The sequence below is a fragment of the Paralichthys olivaceus genome, chromosome 9 (assembly GCF_024713975.1).
Source record: "Paralichthys olivaceus isolate ysfri-2021 chromosome 9, ASM2471397v2, whole genome shotgun sequence".
NCBI lineage: Eukaryota > Metazoa > Chordata > Actinopteri > Pleuronectiformes > Paralichthyidae > Paralichthys > Paralichthys olivaceus.
Genome location: NC_091101.1, coordinates 15,751,248 through 15,775,878, shown reverse-complemented (window position 1 = coordinate 15,775,878; position 24,631 = coordinate 15,751,248). Strand labels below are relative to the sequence as shown.

At 41.8% G+C, this 24,631-nt stretch overlaps 2 protein-coding genes across 12 annotated transcripts in view; both read left to right on the top strand.

Moving 5' to 3' along the window:
• Positions 1-24,631, top strand: part of LOC109648067 (protocadherin gamma-A11-like) — a 225,240-nt gene that overhangs the window by 11,451 nt on the left and 189,158 nt on the right. The window contains exon 1 of one of the 11 annotated variants that reach the window (XM_069531619.1): positions 649-3,202. The exons of 4 other annotated variants lie outside the window; for them this stretch is intronic. In XM_069531619.1, coding sequence (XP_069387720.1) covers positions 803-3,202 — 2,400 coding nt within the window. In that variant the 5' untranslated portion in view covers positions 649-802. Of the gene's footprint in view, positions 1-648; positions 3,203-4,461; positions 6,965-17,266; positions 19,770-22,076; positions 24,600-24,631 lie in introns of those variants that run through there. 6 more of the 11 variants (XM_069531640.1, XM_069531623.1, XM_069531643.1 and 3 more) reach the window with 6 other exon arrangements.
• LOC109643769 (protocadherin beta-16-like) lies at positions 11,579-17,042 on the top strand. Its single transcript, XM_069531671.1, has one exon. The coding sequence runs from the start codon at positions 14,079-14,081 to the stop codon at positions 16,518-16,520; it is 2,442 nt and encodes an 813-aa protein (XP_069387772.1). The 5' UTR covers positions 11,579-14,078; the 3' UTR covers positions 16,521-17,042.

The window sequence follows — 24,631 nt, the reverse complement described above, 5'->3', positions numbered from 1 at the left end:
CCATAAATCCTTGCCTTAGTAGTGGGACAAGGTTTAGGTAATAATATCCAATTGTTTATGCTTTGCGATCTGAATTGTTTTTAATGCAACGATCAGAATGTTATATTTTCTATTGCCCATAGCATTATTTCAAGTAGCCACTGTAGACCACTAGTTTTTCTTAAAGAAGCAGTTTTTTATCAAACATTTGGATTATGGTGTTTAGATGATCAGTCTTACTTCTCTAATCTATTATTTTAGTTGTGTCTGTTCGTGAAACATCTCCTGAGACTCCAGATAAACTCTGCCGCTGCTCAATGGTGCGATCCTCTGTGCTGTGGGATCTATCCATGGTGCTGAAATCAACCATCCTTACAGATCACTGCTCTGCAATAAAAGCACTTTAAAGGAGTAAATAACCTACACTCTGCTGTGTACAGTACAGTAATTATCTCATCAACCTTAATTTATATTGTTTTAGGCTATATATGATTGAATCTGACTGCAGCCTGGACTTTGATTATTTTCCCTTTTTTCTTTTTACTTTCATTTTCCTTTTATTTCTAGAATACCCAATCATTTAATTATTTTGTAATACCCACACTTTGCACAAAGTGTCGCTGTCCACCAGCTTTACTTAATGGTGCTTGACTATATTACCGTACGTGCTTGCACATTTCCAACCCCTGATAGATTGTTCGTCGAATTTGCACCATTTATAGTCGGACTGCACATATTGTCTGAAGAGGATTCCTGTTGCCTGGTTCTTTTTTTGTGTTCCATGTCTTCTTTGTGGTGATTTCACCATTGGTCTTCCAGGAAAATGGGACACAAAGGATTTTCAGTTGTCGGCCTTGTTACCTTCTTGGGAATATTTCTTCTGTTGCTGCGAAGCGTCCGTGGAGATGTGGCTTATTCTTTCCCAGAGGAGATGAAACGCGGCTCAGTTGTTGGAAATATAGCGAAAGACATAGGACTTGAGGTGGGGAAACTATCTGCTCGAAAGGCTCGCATTGATGCAGACGGGAACAGCAAACGGTATTGTGACATTAATCTGAGCACGGGAGATATCATTGTTGCTGATAGGATCGACAGAGAGGGGCTTTGTGGCAAAAAGGCATCTTGCCTTTTGAAGCAGGAGCTTGTTCTAGAGAATCCTTTAGAACTGCACCGCATTAATATCCACGTTCAAGACATCAACGACAATTCACCACTGTTTAAAAAGAACACAATAAAATATGAAATTAGGGAATCGGCTGTTAGAGGTAGTCGCTATCGTTTAGATGAGGCCCACGATGCAGATGTCGGCCAAAACGCCGTCCAGGGCTATAGTATCGAGGCAAATGAAAACTTCAGATTAAATGTTGTTACAAAAGGTGGAGGAGGAAAATACAGCGAGTTAGTTTTAGAGAAGGAGCTGGACAGAGAACAACAACACGAGCTAACGATTGTGCTTGTGGCAACAGACGGAGGCTCTCCTCAGAGATCAGGCTCTGCAGTCGTTCACGTCACTGTGCTGGATGCTAATGATAACGCCCCAGTGTTTAGTCAGGCCGTTTATAAAACCAGTCTGCCTGAAAACTCTCCTTTAGATACTGTGGTGGTCACAGTGAGCGCGACTGATGCAGATGAGGGAGTGAACGGAGTTGTGACTTATGAATTTGATCACATTTCTGATGAGGGTAATAACGTATTTTCCCTTGATCAGACAACTGGTGAAATAAGAGTAACTGGGCATATAGATTATGAGGAGTTGTCTGCCTATGAAATGCAAATAACAGCAAAGGACGGTCCGGGATTAGTATCATCCTGTTCATTAATAATTGACATCACGGATGTAAATGACAACGCCCCTCTTACGTTCATTAAGTCACTGACCAACCCCATACCAGAAGACACCCCACGTGGTACAGAGGTGGGCATCATTAACGTGCAGGACAGAGACTCTGAGAATAACAGACAGGTTCGCTGCTCCATTCAACAAAATGTTCCTTTTAAGTTAGTTCCTTCTATTAAAAACTATTATTCTCTGGTGACCACAGGACAACTGGACCGTGAACTAGTGTCAGATTACAACATTACAATCACTGCCACTGACGAGGGCTCTCCACCTCTGTCCTCCTCTAAAACTGTTCAGTTATCTGTAGCTGACATCAACGACAACCCCCCTGTGTTTGAGGAACAGTCCTACAGCGCATATGTGACTGAAAATAACAAACCTGGCTCCACTTTATGTTCCGTTACTGCTCGAGACCCCGACTGGAGACAGAACGGTACAGTGGTTTATTCTCTGTTAGCTGGTGAGGTGAACGGTGCCCCGGTGTCCTCCTATCTGTCAGTGAACGGAGACACGGGGGTGATCCACGCTGTGAGGTCGTTTGATTATGAACAGTTCAGGAGCTTTAAAGTCCACGTGATGGCCAGAGACAACGGTTCTCCTCCGCTCAGCAGCAACGTGACCGTCAGCGTGTTCATATCGGATGTGAACGACAACTCTCCTCAGATACTGTACCCCGCCCCGGAGGGCAACTCCTTCATGACCGAGCTGGTCCCCAAAGCTGCACACGGAGGCTCTCTGGTGTCCAAAGTGATCGCGGTGGACGCGGACTCCGGACAGAACGCCTGGCTGTCCTATCATATAGTCAAATCCACTGATCCGGGACTTTTCACTATTGGTGTCCACAGTGGAGAGATCAGGACACAGCGGGACATTTCTGAGTCTGACAGCATGAAACAGAACCTTATTGTGGCGGTGAAAGATAACGGACAGCCCTCTCTGTCTGCCACCTGTTCCATGTATTTACTTATTTCTGATAACTTGGCTGAGGTGCCAGAGCTGAAGGACATTTCTTATGATGAGAAGAATTCCAAACTGACCTCTTACCTGATCATCGCGCTGGTCTCTGTCTCCACCTTCTTCCTGACCTTCATCATCATCATCCTGGGTGTGAGGTTTTGTCGCAGGAGAAAACCCAGAATGTTGTTTGACGGAGCTGTCGCCATCCCCAGCGCTTATCTCCCTCCTAATTACGCAGATGTTGATGGCACAGGAACTTTACGCAGCACTTACAATTATGACGCCTACCTGACAACAGGTTCCAGAACCAGTGACTTTAAGTTCGTGACATCTTACAATGACAACACTCTGCCTGCTGACCAGACTCTGAGGAAAAGTCCTTCTGACTTTGCTGATGTGTTTGGTACACCAGATGATTCTCCAGAGGTAGGCGGCATAAATTTTAAATGTAACATTTAAAGCTGATTATGGCCACTCATCATCATGAATTTGAAGAAACCTTGTATGTTAATGTTGGTATTTTCTGTAACTCCTAAAGTTGTAGCAGAAGCAAATAGGCCTACTTTTACTGTAGTTTTTTTTTTTAGCACAGGGGACTTACCTGTGGTATTTAACTTACCTGTGAAAATATGAGGTGAACTTTTTTCCTTTCACATTCAAATACATGGCGTTGTGTAACTCAGACCTGCTTTACACTAATACATGGTCATTAATTATTATTAAAAAGTCACTCTTAACATAGAATCCAAGTACATTTTTTTGTCAACCAATAGACATTTTGTACCAAACTGCTGAGTGTCCTTACATCTCCATATTATATATTGAAATTTATATTTACTGTTAATCTTTGACAACAATATATACCTGCATCAATCATTTATTTCAAAGCTTTCATTCAGTGATGCACTTGCTGAAATACAGGTTCGCTAAACTTCTGTGCTTGGTCGACATGCAAGTTTGAACCATAGTTTGATAAAATTGTATTTTTTGTCAGATGTTTATCACCACCTTTAACATGTTATCCTTTTCCTTAACTGGTTGACACTTGAACCTTTTCTTTAATAACTATGTAGTTTACTAAGCTTTTCAAGACATCAGCTTAACATCACTTACAGTGTGCACATTAAACTTTATTCTTACATGTATCTATTGTTTATACAGCATTTGTCAGATTCACATTTTTCAAAAGAACAACCTCCCATTCTAGATTAAGTAATTGTGAAAACAACAAATTATTTTATGGGTCTCATGATATTTGAAATTAACAAAATATTTTTGATTGTGTCACATTATATAACATGTAATTTGTACCTTAACACTAGATATTTAACTTCACAAGTATTTTTTTTTTAATTTTCGATGATCAGTTTGTCCTGTTAATACTTTAAGGGCGGTTTTGTTGAATATGACAAAATTGGCTCAAGCCATCGCTGTTCAATCGCTGTCCATGGTGCTGAATGGTATATCCTCTATAATCCACCTGTTAAAATAAAAGCAGTACAACGATTAATTTCACTTGGAATATATGGCATTCTTACTAAGCATGGCAGCAGCTGTGGAATAGAACTTTTACCTGGTATTTATTTATTTGTAATATTGCAAATAAACTCAGGGCGTCGCTGCTCACTAGCACATATGAAGATAATTTCTCCACCCACGACAAAAGGAGTATTCCAAGCATTAAGTCGAGAGCTGCCATTGCTGTAGGAGCGACGTATGTTGATTTTTACCATCGCGTTGTAATTTCATTAGGGACAAGTAGATTTTTGTGGCTGTGTCTACGCTCTGGAAACAATAATGGACCTCAGGAGGAAGTCATTGCTTAGTCTGGTCTTCGGATTTGTTCTTTGCGTCCACATCACCACGGCAGACCTCAGCTACTCAGTTCCGGAGGAGATGAGGCCCGGGTCCATTGTTGGAAATATCGCAAAGGACCTCGGCTTGGAAGTAGGGAAATTATTCACTCGCAAAGCCCGTATTGACACCGAGGAAAACCACCAGCACTACTGCGATATTAATCTAAAAACTGGAGATTTTGTCATTAGGGAAAAGATTGACAGAGAGGAATTATGTGCGGAGAAGGTTTCGTGTTTGCTTAAATTCGAATTAGTCTTAGAGAGTCCTCTGGAGCTGCACCGCATTTCACTGCTCATCCAGGATGTGAATGATAATACACCCGTTTTTCCAAAGGATACAATAAAACTAGAAGTAAGTGAATTAACCGACAAGGGAGCTCGATATCGTGTCAACGAAGCACACGATGCAGACCTCGGACAAAATACAGTAAAACAATACAATTTAGAAAAGAATGAACATTTTGTTTTATCTGTTAGAGACGACAGCGATGGATCTAAGAGCGTCGAGTTGGTGTTAGACAAAGAGCTTGACCGTGAAAAGGAGCACGATTTAAATTTCATGCTGATTGCAGTTGATGGTGGCGTCCCACAAAGATCCGGAACTGCTAATATACATGTTAGTGTGTTAGATGCTAATGATAACGCACCGGTGTTTGACCAGGCTGTTTACAAAGCCAGTCTACCGGAAAACGCTGCCGTTGATACTGTTGTTGTCGCAGTCAGTGCCAGTGATGCAGATGAGGGAATCAATGGGGAGGTGACATATGAATTCAGTCGTATTTCAGAAAGAGCTAAAAAGGTTTTTTCACTGAACAGTAAAACTGGAGAGATAAAAGTCATAGGACCACTAGATTTCGAGAGTAATTCTAAATATGAAATGCGCATAGATGCCAAAGATGGTTACGGACTTTCATCTGACTCTAAAGTCATGATTGATATTATTGATGTTAATGATAACGCCCCGGTTATATATCTAAAATCACTGACCAATCCCATGCCAGAGAACGTGTCACCTGGTACAGAGGTGGGCATCGTCAACGTGCAGGACAGAGACTCTGAGACAAGCGGACAGGTTCGCTGCTCCATTCAACAAAATGTCCCTTTTAAGTTAGTTCCTTCTATTAAAAACTATTATTCTCTGGTGACCACAGGACAACTGGACCGTGAACTAGTGTCAGATTACAACATTACAATCACTGCCACTGACGAGGGCTCTCCACCTCTGTCCTCCTCTAAAACTGTTCAGTTATCTGTAGCTGACATCAACGACAACCCACCTGCGTTTGAGGAACAGTCCTACAGCGCACATGTGACTGAAAATAACAAACCTGGCTCCACTTTATGTTCCGTTACTGCTCGAGACCCCGACTGGAGACAAAACGGTACAGTGGTTTACTCTCTGTTAGCTGGTGAGGTGAACGGTGCCCCGGTGTCCTCCTATCTGTCAGTGAACGGAGACACGGGGGTGATCCACGCTGTGAGGTCGTTTGATTATGAACAGTTCAGGAGCTTTAAAGTCCACGTGATGGCCAGAGACAACGGTTCTCCTCCGCTCAGCAGCAACGTGACCGTCAGCGTGTTCATATCGGATGTGAACGACAACTCTCCTCAGATACTGTACCCCGCCCCGGAGGGCAACTCCTTCATGACCGAGCTGGTCCCCAAAGCTGCACACGGAGGCTCTCTGGTGTCCAAAGTGATCGCGGTGGACGCGGACTCCGGACAGAACGCCTGGCTGTCCTATCATATAGTCAAATCCACTGATCCGGGACTTTTCACTATTGGTGTCCACAGCGGAGAGATCAGGACACAGCGGGACATTTCTGAGTCTGACAGCATGAAACAGAACCTTATTGTGGCGGTGAAAGATAACGGACAGCCCTCTCTGTCTGCCACCTGTTCCATGTATTTACTTATTTCTGATAACTTGGCTGAGGTGCCAGAGCTGAAGGACATTTCTTATGATGAGAAGAATTCCAAACTGACCTCTTACCTGATCATCGCGCTGGTCTCTGTCTCCACCTTTTTCCTGACCTTCATCATCATCATCCTCGGTGTGAGGTTTTGTCGCAGGAGAAAACCCAGAATGTTGTTTGACGGAGCTGTCGCCATCCCCAGCGCTTATCTCCCTCCTAATTACGCAGATGTTGATGGCACAGGAACTTTACGCAGCACTTACAATTATGACGCCTACCTGACAACAGGTTCTCGAACCAGTGACTTTAAGTTTGTGACATCTTACAATGACAACACACTGCCTGCTGACCAGACTCTGAGGAAAAGTCCTTCTGACTTTGCTGATGTGTTTGGAGGTGTTGATGATTCTCCAGAGGTAGGAATAATTATATGAATGAAAACGCATTAATGTTTTATTTTACTGCTTTATTGTGGTCAAAAATATCTCATGTGTTCACATGATGACAGATGTAAAAGTCTTACCAATTGAAGTTACCATCAATCCTTCCAATATGTAACAGGCTTCCATCTTGAAATGTGCTTTTGTTGAAATCATCACTCCATTTTTGATATCCACCTTTCTCCAGAGGGATAATGGCATTGGCACTTTATACATCACTTATTAATATGGTGCTCATAACTGAAGACTTGTTGTAGAAACATTGTGTGCCATCAGATGCCACATCACACTGAGTCTTACTAACTTTGTCGAAGAATGGGATTAGCTTTTAGTGGTGTGGGCTGCCTTATATTTTTCCTCTGTGATTGGTGTTATCCTCCACTTTGTCTATTTTTAATGTGATTACCACGCAGGATTGTATACAGCCCTTTGGACATCTGGATGGTTATCAGGACTATTGTTATGATAACAAGGGCTATTTATTTGTGGCCTTATATTGGTTGTGATTGTTTTGTTGTGCTTGGCTGCTCAAGTGATGCAGATATTTTGATCCAAGATTCTTAGAGGTAGATAGATGCCTGTGCTTGTTTCAGCAAAGTTTGTTTTTAAACCCAAACAAATTAAAATCAGATCTCAAATGGCTTAAACTTATTTTTTTTATTCATCTTCACTCTTTAGTCAAAATTCAAAATATTTAATTAAGCAATTTACACTTCAAACTTAACACAAAAATAAAGAAAAGTCAAACATAACCCTACAATTATTTAGTTTCATGTTAATAGAATGAAAACCTCACTCTAATGTTATAGGACATGTTACAAAAACCTTCACAATGTCTCCCATTGAAACGCCTGAACTTGTTTGCTTCCTTTCTTATCATTTAGGCTACACACTGCTTCCTGCTATTTCCCTTAACTTGGCCATTGAATGAAAATCCATCTATCACCACCACTTTGAAATCTTATGAACAAGCTCGAGAAACAGGGGCACATTATCAATCAAATGAGACGCAGTAGGTGACTTTTCTTCTCCAGGACACTCACAGCATTTTCCATAAATCCTTGCCTTAGTAGTGGGACAAGGTTTAGGTAATAATATCCAATTGTTTATGCTTTGCGATCTGAATTGTTTTTAATGCAACGATCAGAATGTTATATTTTCTATTGCCCATAGCATTATTTCAAGTAGCCACTGTAGACCACTAGTTTTTCTTAAAGAAGCAGTTTTTTTATCAAACATTTGGATTATGGTGTTTAGATGATCAGTCTTACTTCTCTAATCTATTATTTTAGTTGTGTCTGTTCGTGAAACATCTCCTGAGACTCCAGATAAACTCTGCCGCTGCTCAATGGTGCGATCCTCTGTGCTGTGGGATCTATCCATGGTGCTGAAATCAACCATCCTTACAGATCACTGCTCTGCAATAAAAGCACTTTAAAGGAGTAAATAACCTACACTCTGCTGTGTACAGTACAATAATTATCTCATCAACCTTAATTTATATTGTTTTAGGCTATATATGATTGAATCTGACTGCAGCCTGGACTTTGATTATTTTCCCTTTTTTCTTTTTACTTTCATTTTTCTTTTATTTCTAGAATACCCAATCATTTAATTATTTTGTAATACCCACACTTTGCTCAAAGTGTCGCTGTCCACCAGCTTTACTTAATGGTGCTTGACTATATTACCGTACGTGCTTGCACATTTCCAACCCCTGATAGATTGTTCGTCGAATTTGCACCATTTATAGTCGGACTGCACATATTGTCTGAAGAGGATTCCTGTTGCCTGGTTCTTTTTTTGTGTTCCATGTCTTCTTTGTGGTGATTTCACCATTGGTCTTCCAGGAAAATGGGACACAAAGGATTTTCAGTTGTCGGCCTTGTTACCTTCTTGGGAGTATTTTTTCTGTTGCTGCGAAGCGTCCGTGGAGATGTGGCTTATTCTTTCCCAGAGGAGATGAAACGCGGCTCAGTTGTTGGAAATATAGCGAAAGACATAGGACTTGAGGTGGGGAAACTGTCCGCTCGAAAGGCTCGCATTGATGCAGACGGGAACAGCAAACGGTATTGTGACATTAATCTGAGCACGGGAGATATCATTGTTGCTGATAGGATCGACAGAGAGGGGCTTTGTGGCAAAAAGGCATCTTGCCTTTTGAAGCAGGAGCTTGTTCTAGAGAATCCTTTAGAACTGCACCGCATTAATATCCACGTTCAAGACATCAACGACAATTCACCACTGTTTAAAAAGAACACAATAAAATATGAAATTAGGGAATCTGCTGATAAAGGAAGTCGCTATCGTTTAGATGAGGCCCACGATGCAGATGTCGGCCAAAACGCCGTCCAGGGCTATAGTATCGAGGCAAATGAAAACTTCAGATTAAATGTTGTTACAAAAGGTGGAGGAGGAAAATACAGCGAGTTAGTTTTAGAGAAGGAGCTGGACAGAGAACAACAACACGAGCTAACGATTGTGCTTGTGGCAACAGACGGAGGCTCTCCTCAGAGATCAGGCTCTGCAGTCGTTCACGTCACTGTGCTGGATGCTAATGATAACGCCCCAGTGTTTAGTCAGGCTGTTTATAAAACCAGTCTGCCTGAAAACTCTGCTTTAGATACTGTGGTGGTCACAGTGAGCGCGACTGATGCAGATGAGGGAGTGAACGGAGTTGTGACTTATGAATTTGATCACATTTCTGATGAGGGTAATAACGTATTTTCCCTTGATCAGACAACTGGTGAAATAAGAGTAACTGGGCATATAGATTATGAGGAGTTGTCTGCCTATGAAATGCAAGTTACAGCAAAGGACGGTCTGGGATTAGTATCATCCTGTTCATTAATAATTGACATCACGGATGTAAATGACAACGCCCCTCTTACGTTCATTAAGTCACTGACCAACCCCATACCAGAAGACACCCCACGTGGTACAGAGGTGGGCATCATTAACGTGCAGGACAGAGACTCTGAGAATAACAGACAGGTTCGCTGCTCCATTCAACAAAATGTCCCTTTTAAGTTAGTTCCTTCTATTAAAAACTATTATTCTCTGGTGACCACAGGACAACTGGACCGTGAACTAGTGTCAGATTACAACATTACAATCACTGCCACTGACGAGGGCTCTCCACCTCTGTCCTCCTCTAAAACTGTTCAGTTATCTGTAGCTGACATCAACGACAACCCACCTGTGTTTGAGGAACAGTCCTACAGCGCATATGTGAGTGAAAATAACAAACCTGGCTCCACTTTATGTTCCGTTACTGCTCGAGACCCCGACTGGAGACAAAACGGTACAGTGGTTTATTCTCTGTTAGCTGGTGAGGTGAACGGTGCCCCGGTGTCCTCCTATCTGTCAGTGAACGGAGACACGGGGGTGATCCACGCTGTGAGGTCGTTTGATTATGAACAGTTCAGGAGCTTTAAAGTCCACGTGATGGCCAGAGACAACGGTTCTCCTCCGCTCAGCAGCAACGTGACCGTCAGCGTGTTCATATCGGATGTGAACGACAACTCTCCTCAGATACTGTACCCCGCCCCGGAGGGCAACTCCTTCATGACCGAGCTGGTCCCCAAAGCTGCACACGGAGGCTCTCTGGTGTCCAAAGTGATCGCGGTGGACGCGGACTCCGGACAGAACGCCTGGCTGTCCTATCATATAGTCAAATCCACTGATCCGGGACTTTTCACTATTGGTGTCCACAGCGGAGAGATCAGGACACAGCGGGACATTTCTGAGTCTGACAGCATGAAACAGAACCTTATTGTGGCGGTGAAAGATAACGGACAGCCCTCTCTGTCTGCCACCTGTTCCATGTATTTACTTATTTCTGATAACTTGGCTGAGGTGCCAGAGCTGAAGGACATTTCTTATGATGAGAAGAATTCCAAACTGACCTCTTACCTGATCATCGCGCTGGTCTCTGTCTCCACCTTCTTCCTGACCTTCATCATCATCATCCTGGGTGTGAGGTTTTGTCGCAGGAGAAAACCCAGAATGTTGTTTGACGGAGCTGTCGCCATCCCCAGCGCTTATCTCCCTCCTAATTACGCAGATGTTGATGGCACAGGAACTTTACGCAGCACTTACAATTATGACGCCTACCTGACAACAGGTTCTCGAACCAGTGACTTTAAGTTCGTGACATCTTACAATGACAACACACTGCCTGCTGACCAGACTCTGAGGAAAAGTCCTTCTGACTTCGTAGATATGTTTGGAGGTGTTGATGATTCTCCTGAGGTAGGAATAATTCTATCAATGAAAACACATTAATGGTTTCTTTTTACTGCTTACTTCTGGTCTAAATTATTTAATGTTTTCACATGATAACAAATGTTGTAAGTCTTACCAATGGAAGTAACCATCAAACTACGCATATGTAACAGGCTTCCATTTTGAGGTTTGCCTTTGTTCAAATGATCTCTCCATTTTCCATTTCAACTTTTTTGAAGAAGGATGATGGCATGGGAACTTTACGCAGCACTTTTTATTCATATTGGTGACCACAGGTTGTAGAAACTCTGCGTGACATTACGTATGTGACAACTTATAATTGACAGACTGCTTGCTGACCAGACTCCTACTAACTTTGTTGAAGAATGTAGTCAGAGGTCTTATAGAGTAGATTCCTGTATATTTAGAGTTTGTGATTAGTTGTTTACCTAAATGTTTTCTATATTTTTATAATGTGATTATCACGCTGGATTTTATACATCCCTTTGGACATCTAGATCGTCATTCAAACGATTGTTATGATGACAAGGACATTTCTGGCTATATATTTGTTTGTTGTGCCTGGTTATCCAGTGATATGATGGTGGTTAACATGCTTCCAAAATAAGGACAAAAAAGCTATGATATTTTAATTTGAAGTTGTTGATACAAATATTGGGAGTCTACATAAGCTTTCCATTTTTTTGCACTGCTGAATTAGTGGACTTTGCAAAAATATAGTTTCTTTGGCCCCATCTGCAGAACATGGTCATAGTTTTAACGGAATGATTCTCATTTCATTGGTTAAAATATGTTTTGCAAGGCATTGCATTCTGCATGAAACATCCAAAATCCTTATAACAGTGCACCATTTTAATGTCAAACTTTAAAAAAATATATTTTAGTTTTTTGTTTAAATAATTTTAGCCACCCTAGTTATTTTTTCTTTATGATTCATGGACTTAAGTCACACTGTAATCATAAAGAATATCCTCACAACTGCACAGTTGAACTAAGTATTGCCGGTATAGAAATAAGAAATAAACAGCAAAATAAACCATTGTTTTGATTTTGCTGTTGCAGAAAATGTCCTTAAGTGACAACAGTATATGTAAAATGCTCATGGGCAAGTATTACATTGATGACTAGTTTAATGTTAGAGTTTCAATCTAAAACGCTTGGTCATAGAAATCCATATTAAGTGACTGCAGTTGCAAAAGTTTACATCAGTGAGTGATGACTGAAATGATGGTTGCGGATCTTGTATAAAGTCTTTTGAATTGGTTAATCTAAGAATGACTGAAACTATTTCTTTGCTGATAAATATTGATACACTACAATTGCACAAATACATCTCTTTTGCTTCTTTCAGTGATATGATTTTACTTGGCTGGCAGTGTCTGTTTAATAATGGATGCATATGTTTATACTGCCTTTGGGGGAAGGGTATACAAAACGAGCATATTTTTTGTTGACAATACAGTGGGTCAGTGATGTTCACAGATAATTCCAACGCTTTTATTATAGAATATATTGCTGCAGACCATCCTTTGTGGATTGCATCTATAACGACAGTGTATTTGTCTGTCTGTCTGTCTTGCCTTCAGTATATAAACATGTAGATTGAGGAGGCCCTTGTCTGAGTTATTTGATAATTTCACCAGCTTGGATGTTGTCACCTAAAATACACGTCTCGTCAGTTGTGGTTCTTCCTCAGTATTAAAACCTCTGTAAATAGTTTGAATATGTGATTGGACTTGAGGTTTTTTGTCCTTCTGGGAAAGAACATTTAACTTTTACGTATTGTTTTTAGATACAGGCCAATATTGAGAGTGATAATGTATGGTGGGTTTTGCTGTTTTAGTTTGATAAGTCAGTTTATTGAACATGTTCAAATAAACTATTTGTAGCCTATTTCCAAATTTAAGTTACTACACAAGTGATTGACTTGGTGTATTTGATTTTGTTTTTTGTCATGGACTTTACAATCATATGAATTTGAGAAAGTCTTATTTGCCAAATCAACTCATCCCGAATTCCAGCATATATTGAATATGAAAACACTTTAATGCGATGTTTCCACTGCATATTTGCTTTATTATTATTGCTATTTAACCTGTTTACTCACTTGTCATCCCTCTCAGTGATGCAGAGAGGAGTCATGTTGGTCTCTATGAAAAATGCGTATCAGGTGGTTGATACACACTGAATGCTGTGCATTGTGTCTTGGTATTTAACCTCACTTTGTTAGGTTTTGGTTTACAGTACAATTTTTCCGTTGCATATACTCTGAGAATCTGTGCATATTATATAATCTTCCAGATAAGTTGTAATGGACCTTTTCATGTTTACCAATGAGTACAGAAGTGCAGTGTCTCTTAAGTTATACATTCCTTAATGTTATTTGTATAAAGTACAGCTCATGAAAAGTGCATTGCAGAAAAGTATTCGGTGCTCAAATAACACTGGGACCTCTACTGATGGGTTGTTCACACAGCAGAAAACAAAATGACAACAGCTGCTTGGACATTGTAACTATTCACAATCTATAGGACAGTGTCATTATCTTAATTGAATATTGATTGAACAACACTCTTTTAAACCTTGATACACAAAGTGAAATTTTCTACTTGTCTAGATTGAAGTGCTATAACTAAATTAAACTCTGGGTGTCACTGTGCACCGACCATGGAATGACGAGTCATTTGCTTCATCCATTCTCTTCCACCATTGCAACGTCTTGTGGTTCAGTGTGTGTGCGAGAAGAACGATACAAAGGGTTTACATTGTCTTGTTATTCGGACATTAATTTGCGAGGAACATATCCGTCTTTGATCACTTTGAAAGAGTTGCCCAGGGAAGGATGAGCGCCTGGTCGATGAAGGGAAAACCCGCGTCCAGAGGGTTTTCTATGGATCGTTTTGTTGCTTTTCTCCTTTTCATCATGCTGCATTTCGCGTATGGAGACGTGAGCTACTCCGTCGCAGAGGAGATGAAACGCGGGTCTGTGATTGGAAATATAGCAAAGGATCTTGGCCTCGGGACTGCCGCACTTTCCTCGCGTAAAGCTCGCATTGACACCGATAGGAGTGGCAAGCAGTATTGTGATATTAATCTGAGCAGCGGAGATTTGATTGTGACTGACAGGATCGACAGAGAGGGTCTTTGTGGTAAGAAGGCGACTTGTATTTTAAAAGAGGAGATTGTACTGGAAAACCCTTTAGAGCTTCATCGTATCAGTATTCATGTGCAAGACATAAACGACAACACCCCACAGTTCAGTGAAGAGTTGATTTCATTTGAAATTACAGAATCAGCTGACAAAGGAGCTCGATTCTTACTCACCGAAGCCCATGATGCAGACATCGGTACAAATACAGTGCAACACTACAATTTACAAAATAATGAACATTTCACTATTAATGTGGAAACAGACGGTAGCGGTCGGAAACACTCCGAGCTGGTTTTAGTTAAAGAATTAGATCGAGAACAAGAGAACGATCTAAAATTGGTGCTTACGGCTGTAGATGGTGGTTCTCCCAGGAGATCGGGCACTGCGATCGTTCACATCACTGTGCTGGATGCTAATGATAACGCACCAGTGTTTCATCAGGCCGTTTATAAAGCCAGTCTGCCTGAAAACGCACCGCTCGATACAATAGTTATTGCAGTGAGCGCAACTGATGCGGACGCGGGGCAGAATGGTGACATCACATACAGTTTTGATCATGTGTCTGATGACCATGCCACTTTATTCTCACTTGACCAGAAGACTGGAGAGATACGAGTCATCGGGTCTATTGATTATGAGACTGAGACGTCTATTGAACTACGGATAAGAGCAAAAGACGGACCAGGTCTTACGTCATATTGTACAGTAATTATAGACGTAACAGATGTCAATGATAACCCACCTGCTATCAGTTTAAAGGCACTGAGTAACCCCATACCTGAGAACGTGTCACCTGGTTCAGAGGTGGGCATCATTAACGTGCAGGACAGAGACTCTGAGAATAACAGACAGGTTCGCTGCTCCATTCAACAAAATGTCCCTTTTAAATTAGTTCCTTCTATTAAAAACTATTATTCTCTGGTGACCACAGGACAACTGGACCGTGAACTAGTGTCAGATTACAACATTACAATCACTGCCACTGACGAGGGCTCTCCACCTCTGTCCTCCTCTAAAACTGTTCAGTTATCTGTAGCTGACATCAACGACAACCCACCTGTGTTTGAGGAACAGTCCTACAGCGCATATGTGACTGAAAATAACAAACCTGGCTCCACTTTATGTTCCGTTACTGCTCGAGACCCCGACTGGAGACAAAACGGTACAGTGGTTTATTCTCTGTTAGCTGGTGAGGTGAACGGTGCCCCGGTGTCCTCCTATCTGTCAGTGAACGGAGACACGGGGGTGATCCACGCTGTGAGGTCGTTTGATTATGAACAGTTCAGGAGCTTTAAAGTCCACGTGATGGCCAGAGACAACGGTTCTCCTCCGCTCAGCAGCAACGTGACCGTCAGCGTGTTCATATCGGATGTGAACGACAACTCTCCTCAGATACTGTACCCCGCCCCGGAGGGCAACTCCTTCATGACCGAGCTGGTCCCCAAAGCTGCACACGGAGGCTCTCTGGTGTCCAAAGTGATCGCGGTGGACGCGGACTCCGGACAGAACGCCTGGCTGTCCTATCATATAGTCAAATCCACTGATCCGGGACTTTTCACTATTGGTGTCCACAGCGGAGAGATCAGGACACAGCGGGACATTTCTGAGTCTGACAGCATGAAACAGAACCTTATTGTGGCGGTGAAAGATAACGGACAGCCCTCTCTGTCTGCCACCTGTTCCATGTATTTACTTATTTCTGATAACTTGGCTGAGGTGCCTGAGCTGAAGGACATTTCTTATGATGAGAAAAATTCCAAACTGACCTCTTACCTGATCATCGCACTGGTGTCTGTCTCCACCTTCTTCCTGACCTTCATCATCATCATCCTCGGTGTGAGGTTTTGTCGCAGGAGAAAACCCAGAATGTTGTTTGACGGAGCTGTCGCCATCCCCAGCGCTTATCTCCCTCCTAATTACGCAGATGTTGATGGCACAGGAACTTTACGCAGCACTTACAATTATGACGCCTACCTGACAACAGGTTCTCGAACCAGTGACTTTAAGTTCGTGACATCTTACAATGACAACACACTGCCTGCTGACCAGACTCTGAGGAAAAGTCCTTCTGACTTTGCTGATGCCTTTGGAGACTGTGATTCTTCTCCTGAGGTAAGGGCAATGGATATTTGACGCACATACTTAATTAAACTAACCCTCTTTTCAGATTTTTGACTCGTACTGTGGTAGTAAACTTGGAATAATCGCTTCTCAAAATATGAAATAAATGGTCTCCCTTACGTGGTTATAAGTTGGGTCTAGTTTTTTATATTTATCTCTACAAAATAACTCGGATTGTTTAGTAACAGTTGTGCTGGAATTCCTTCCCTGATATTCACCAGTCATTCTTTGAAACATTACCAACGAAAATATGGAGAGGAAATTAGATGCATTTTATATTAGCTGTGTAGTTTCTGAGCTGTCTTTTGTCAAGTTTGTGGCTGTCTTTGTATCAAATCTGTTCGCTGCACACTCGTCAGGGATGTTTGTTTTGGTTCTAATCGTCTCATCGTCTATTTATTTAAGTCTAAGGGGTATTTGCCGTTTTAAAAGTGAGTATTAAATACGAGTGATTGTCTTATGTGAGCACTATATTTTGGATGAGGTGTCCTCGTCAAATAAATTTGTTTTGGATGTGCTTTTTACGTGAGATCCTTTCTTATACATTACAGTTTTTTTCCAATAGAGGTTTTCGTTTTCACAAATTTTCTCTACATATAAATTTATTTTTCTGAGTGTAAATCTTGCGCAGACTTCCTGCAAGTGGACCTTATTCAGTTTGTTGAGAAGACTCACGATGTCGCTGTACACCAGCTGTGAAAATGTGTGTGTGTCATTATCCACCCACTACCGTCGAGCAGTAGTATGGTGTGGCAGTTGATCGTCGAGACAGACAGAGACTTGATTTTTCATTGTTCAGATTTCGGATTCATTCTTTACTTTTTGGTTGTGTTCCTGCCCACCGAGTTGGAAACATTTACTGGTTCGTAGATCAGTGACACGATGACTATCTCTGGATTAACATCACGAAGCTGTGTCATTGTTTTGCAGCTCATTTCTTTGCATTTCGCAAATGGAGATGTAAGCTATTCTTTTCCCGAGGAGATGAGACGTGGATCCCTGATTGGAAATATTGCGAAAGATTTGGGTCTTGAAAGAAGTACACTATCCGCTCGAAAGGCTCGGATTGATACGGATGGAAGCGACAAACGTTATTGTGATATCAACATTCGTAACGGGGATCTGACTGTTGCCGAGCGGATTGACAGAGAAGGCCTGTGTGGAGACAAAGCATCCTGCGCTTTAAAACAAGAGCTCATGTTAGAGAATCCGTTAGAATTGCATCGAATTAGTCTACATATTCAGGATATAAATGATAACTCGCCAAAATTTAATAGAGATTTAATTCACATAGACATTAGAGAATCCGCAGCAAAAGGGGCTCGTTTTCCAATAGAAGAAGCACATGATGCGGATATAGGTAAATATTCAGTTCAGACGTACAACCTGCAAAGTAATGATAATTTTATACTGGGGGTTGGAACGAATTCTGTCGAACTTGTACTGAACAAAGAGCTTGACCGTGAAAATTTGAAGGAAATGAATCTACTTCTCACAGCTCTTGATGGTGGCTCTCCTCAAATGTCAGGTACTGTGGTCATTCACATTACTGTACTGGATGCTAATGATAACGTCCCAGTGTTCAGTCAGACCGTTTACAAAGCCAGTCTGCCAGAAAACTCTCCACTGGGCACTGTCGTGCTGACGGTGAGTGCAACTGATGCAGACGAGGGTCTAAATGGAGACGTTACTTACGATTTTGGACACATTTCAGAAGATGTGAAATTCGTGTTTACTATAGATCATAAGACGGGTGATGTCAAATTGACATCCCCGGTAGACTTTGAAACGGTGTCATCATTTGAACTGCGTGTTACTGCAAAAGATGGTTTGGGATTGACCTCTTACGCAAAAGTCATGATAGATGTTGCTGATGTGAATGACAACGCCCCAGTTATATCCCTGAAATCCCTGAGTAACCCCATACCTGAGAACGCGTCACCTGGTTCAGAGGTGGGCATCATTAACGTGCAAGACAGAGACTCTGAGAATAACAGACAGGTTCGCTGCTCCATTCAACAAAATGTCCCTTTTAAGTTAGTTCCTTCTATTAAAAACTATTATTCTCTGGTGACCACAGGACAACTGGACCGTGAACTAGTGTCAGATTACAACATTACAATCACTGCCACTGACGAGGGCTCTCCACCTCTGTCCTCCTCTAAAACTGTTCAGTTATCTGTAGCTGACATCAACGACAACCCACCTGTGTTTGAGGAACAGTCCTACAGCGCATATGTGACTGAAAATAACAAACCTGGCTCCACTTTATGTTCCGTTACTGCTCGAGACCCCGACTGGAGACAAAACGGTACAGTGGTTTATTCTCTGTTAGCTGGTGAGGTGAACGGTGCACCGGTGTCCTCCTATCTGTCAGTGAACGGAGACACGGGGGTGATCCACGCTGTGAGGTCGTTTGATTATGAACAGTTCAGGAGCTTTAAAGTCCACGTGATGGCCAGAGACAACGGTTCTCCTCCGCTCAGCAGCAACGTGACCGTCAGCGTGTTCATATCGGATGTGAACGACAACTCTCCTCAGATACTGTACCCCGCCCCGGAGGGCAACTCCTTCATGACCGAGCTGGTCCCCAAAGCTGCACACGGAGGCTCTCTGGTGTCCAAAGTGATCGCGGTGGACGCGGACTCCGGACAGAACGCCTGGCTGTCCTATCATATAGTCAAATCCACTGATCCGGGACTTTTCACTATTGGTGTCCACAGCGGAGAGATCAGGACACAGCGGGACATTTCTGAGTCTGACAGCATGAAACAGAACCTTATTGTGGCGGTGAAAGATAACGGACAGCCCTCTCTGTCTGCCACCTGTTCCATGTATTTACTTATTTCTGATAACTTGGCTGAGGTGCCAGAGCTGAAGGACATTTCTTATGATGAGAAGAATTCCAAACTGACCTCTTACCTGATCATCGCGCTGGTCTCTGTCTCCACCTTCTTCCTGACCTTCATCATCATCATCCTCGGTGTGAGGTTTTGTCGCAGGAGAAAACCCAGAATGTTGTTTGACGGAGCTGTCGCCATCCCCAGCGCTTATCTCCCTCCTAATTACGCAGATGTTGATGGCACAGGAACTTTACGCAGCACTTACAATTATGACGCCTACCTGACAACAGGTTCTCGAACCAGTGACTTTAAGTTCGTGACATCTTACAATGACAACACACTGCCTGCTGACCAGACTCTGAGGAAAAGTCCTTCTGACTTTGCTGATGCGTTTGGTGATTGTGAGTCTTCTCCTGAGGTAGGAACATGCGTCACATATTACTCAGAGTATTTTATTTTTTGCGTCTTAACAATTCACTCAAAACTCTCACAAAAACCTGTACTTGCAAGTCTTGCCTTTTCTTTTTATTTTAAACGACAAATTAATAATTTATAGTAGGTGTGCAAAGAAGATGTCCAAGTCAACCTTTATTCTAAAATAATTTGTTCCAATACTCATGGAGCACACTTCTCTTCTTAGGTTACGTTCTTGTAGTACCTTTCCTTTTTGGTATGCATATATTTCAAATTTGTTGATCTTTGAGAGACTCTTTTTCTGAAAAATATGTTTCACTTGATCACAATGCATTGCTGTGTCTCTGTCCATGGTGCTGAACATTACCTTTGCTCATAAGACGTTTCAGATGCAACCAACGTCTTCCTTTTCTTTCTATTCAAACATTTTAGATTACAGTTCCACTTACCAACTTGTCTTCCTGAGAAGACTCAATAAAAGTAACTTTATTGAGTCAGTAACTTTATGACATTGCAATGACAAACAACGCTCTATCTGCTGACCAAACATTCTTCTGATGCATTTAGAGATGGTAATTTATTCCCCATAATTTAGGGACACATTAAATATCTCTAAACCTGCCTTCAGTGTTGTCTAAAAGTCATTCTGGTTTTGCTTTGGCTATTTTAGCTTGTGTCATGTTTTTACTGCATTTGTAGTTTAATGTCTGAGAGGGTCATTTAGAACTAACAAATGCATATTAAGAGTTTGGATTCCATCTTTTGATTTAGTCTCATATGAATAACTTAAAACATTTCTTTTACTTGTTTCTTTGAGCTTGAGAAAGCTAATGCTGCATTTTTGGCGATTTAGAGATCTGCTGCCCATGTGGTTCATGTTGTTTTCCCTTTCCTGTTGGTGATTTCTTTCTTGCACATCTGAGTGACACTGCTTTTTCAACAAGAGTGTTTAGTTGCTTTAAAGTTTTTACATAAATACATCCTACTTTGATTTACAGTGATTAGACATAGATGAAGTATTGGATCAGTATGAAGAATCGGAGCATGGAGCCTGTGAATTGGTTCTGGTTTGATAATGGTTTCCCTTCCTTCAGTTGGTCCTCCATATGAGCAAATATAAACATCATTTTGTGAAAAATACAATGTGTCCAGCCTTAAATGAATATGCAGTTTTTACATGTGTTCTCGTACTTGTTTCTTTGTTAGATGCTATATAGTTTGCAGGTGTAAGTAGTACAATTACAAATACTTAAAATTATTAAGCAAATGAATAGTTATCAAATGCAAGACGTCACAATCAAATTTTGTTTGAGAAACTGGCCAAACGGTAGTTTTAACAGGAAGTTTGATAGTTTTCATCTGGTGAATTTCCAAACTTGGAACTAAACTGACATTTTAGCTATGTCCTCACCCTTACCACAACTGTTTACATCTGTTTCTCTGTCCGTTTGTTTTCATTTTTGCCAAATTTCAGAACTGAATAATGAGTTGCATGGAGCACACTCAATATTTAACAATGTATAAGTTTTTCCTTATGATGTTTGTGTTGTTCAATACTGGATATTCAAGCATAGATGACAACATCTGATCTCTCCTGATTTATCATTGCTGGAGTGTGATTACTCTGAATCAATTTGTCTTTGATTGCAGTGCATAACTTTAAGTTTTAAAGTGTGTTTAAAAGTATGCATCAGTTAAATTTACATCGACAACAGTCAACAGATAACCCTGAAGATTCATCTTGGTTAAAGTGCAGTAACATATTCTCACATGTTCAACATGTGCAAAATTAGGAAGTGGAAAATGTTTTGTCATCGGATTTGAGCAAAAGGATAAATAAACCAAGTTTCTTGATTTTACTTGATCCAAGCTTTACCAGCAAATTGGGAATTTGAAGAAAGTGAATGATTAGGAAACAATCTCCACCATTTTATCATGGGGGATTTTTTTCACAACTCTCTTGCAATTTTTAATAAAAACAAAATAGATATCCTTGCGTGTCTTCAGACATATTAAAGGTTGTTCAGTTTTTGATAACGTCAGACTGAAAGGTAGACTCTTCCTGAGATACCATTACAGCATTCCCTTGCTTAAATAGCTTTTTATGCATCAAGGACCAGTAAGAATATTAATTTGATTGTTTTGATTTAAAAAATATCAGAGAAAAGCTCGATTTTTTCAAAGCACAATAAATATTTTGTTGTACCTGACATATGCTCATGGTGTCAGTGTGCACCAGTAAACAAGCAGTGATTCTCCACCCTTCAGTGTAATCGACTTTGAAGCCTGATTCTGCTTTTGTGCCGCATTTCACAAATACCGCTGCGTGTATGACTGGATTGTGACGTTTTTTGGTGTATTACGAGGAATCACAGATGAGTCGTTGATATATTTTAACCTACTTGGGAATTATTTTAAGGAATATTTGATTTTCTTAGCAATAACAATGGCATGCTGTAGATTTTCGCTGCACGGCCTGGCTTTCATTTTTCTTGCCGTCCTCCCCGTCAATGGAGACGTGAGCTACTCTGTTCCGGAAGAGATGAAACGTGGATCTGTAATCGGAAATATTGCAAAGGATCTTGGACTTGATTTGGGCAGACTGTCCGCTCGCAAAGCCCGGATTGATACCGAGGATAACAACATTCAGTACTGCGGTGTCAACCTTAACAACGGAGACTTGGTCGTACAGGAAAGGATCGACAGAGAAGGGCTTTGTGCGAAAAAGGCATCGTGTGTTCTGAAACAGGAACTTGTGCTGGAAAATCCATTAGAGCTGCATCGTATTAGTATCCGTGTCCAGGATATTAACGACAATTCACCGCAGTTTAAGGAGGATTCACTTAAGATTGAAATTCAGGAATCTGCTGTTAAGGGGGCGCGTTTTCAACTGGATGAAGCGCACGATGCAGATATAGGAGAATATGCTGTTCAGGGCTACTCACTGCAGGAGAACGAGCATTTCAAATTAAATGTTAACAGGAAAGATGGTGGGCGAAAATTCTGTGAATTAGTCTTAGACAAAGAATTGGACAGAGAGGATAAAAAAGAGATTGTTCTGTTGCTTACTGCATTTGATGGTGGCTCTCCGCAGAGATCAGGTACTGTAGTAATACACGTCACTGTGCTGGATGCTAATGATAATGTACCGGTGTTTAGTCAGGCCGTTTATAAAGCCAGTCTGCCTGAAAACTCTGATCTGGATACATTGGTGATCAAAGTGAGTGCAACTGACGCAGACGAGGGAATGTATGGAGAAGTCACTTATAGTTTTAACCTCGTTACAGGTGAAAATAGCAACGTGTTTTCTTTAAACCCTAAAACTGGAGAGGTGAGAGTAGCTGGAGCTATTGATTTCGAGAAAGCTTCTTTATATGAAATGCAGATAAGCGCGAAAGATGGTTTGGGATTGGCGTCATATGCAAACCTATTAATTGAAATTACAGATATAAATGACAACGCACCGGTCATATCCCTGAAATCACTGACCAATCCCATACCTGAGAACGTGTCACCTGGTTCAGAGGTGGGCATCATTAACGTGCAGGACAGAGACTCTGAGAATAACAGACAGGTTCGCTGCTCCATTCAACAAAATGTCCCTTTTAAGTTAGTTCCTTCTATTAAAAACTATTATTCTCTGGTGACCACAGGACAACTGGACCGTGAACTAGTGTCAGATTACAACATTACAATCACTGCCACTGACGAGGGCTCTCCACCTCTGTCCTCCTCTAAAACTGTTCAGTTATCTGTAGCTGACATCAACGACAACCCACCTGTGTTTGAGGAACAGTCCTACAGCGCATATGTGACTGAAAATAACAAACCTGGCTCCACTTTATGTTCCGTTACTGCTCGAGACCCCGACTGGAGACAAAACGGTACAGTGGTTTATTCTCTGTTAGCTGGTGAGGTGAACGGTGCCCCGGTGTCCTCCTATCTGTCAGTGAACGGAGACACGGGGGTGATCCACGCTGTGAGGTCGTTTGATTATGAACAGTTCAGGAGCTTTAAAGTCCACGTGATGGCCAGAGACAACGGTTCTCCTCCGCTCAGCAGCAACGTGACCGTCAGCGTGTTCATATCGGATGTGAACGACAACTCTCCTCAGATACTGTACCCCGCCCCGGAGGGCAACTCCTTCATGACCGAGCTGGTCCCCAAAGCTGCACACGGAGGCTCTCTGGTGTCCAAAGTGATCGCGGTGGACGCGGACTCCGGACAGAACGCCTGGCTGTCCTATCATATAGTCAAATCCACTGATCCGGGACTTTTCACTATCGGTGTCCACAGCGGAGAGATCAGGACACAGCGGGACATTTCTGAGTCTGACAGCATGAAACAGAATCTTATTGTGGCGGTGAAAGATAACGGACAGCCCTCTCTGTCTGCCACCTGTTCCATGTATTTACTTATTTCTGATAACTTGGCTGAGGTGCCAGAGCTGAAGGACATTTCTTATGATGAGAAGAATTCCAAACTGACCTCTTACCTGATCATCGCGCTGGTCTCTGTCTCCACCTTCTTCCTGACCTTCATCATCATCATCCTGGGTGTGAGGTTTTGTCGCAGCAGAAAACCCAGAATGTTGTTTGACGGAGCTGTCGCCATCCCCAGCGCTTATCTCCCTCCTAATTACGCAGATGTTGATGGCACAGGAACTTTACGCAGCACTTACAATTATGACGCCTACCTGACAACAGGTTCTCGAACCAGTGACTTTAAGTTCGTGACATCTTACAATGACAACACACTGCCTGCTGACCAGACTCTGAGGAAAAGTCCTTCTGACTTTGCTGATGCCTTTGGAGACTGTGATTCTTCTCCTGAGGTAAGACTGGATGTCAAATTCCGCTCAAAACA

Excerpts from the sequence above, each read along its gene's own strand:
- LOC109643769 (XM_069531671.1), top strand. The coding sequence starts at position 14,079 with ATGAGCGCCTGGTCGATGAAGGGAAAACCCGCGTCCAGAGGGTTTTCT.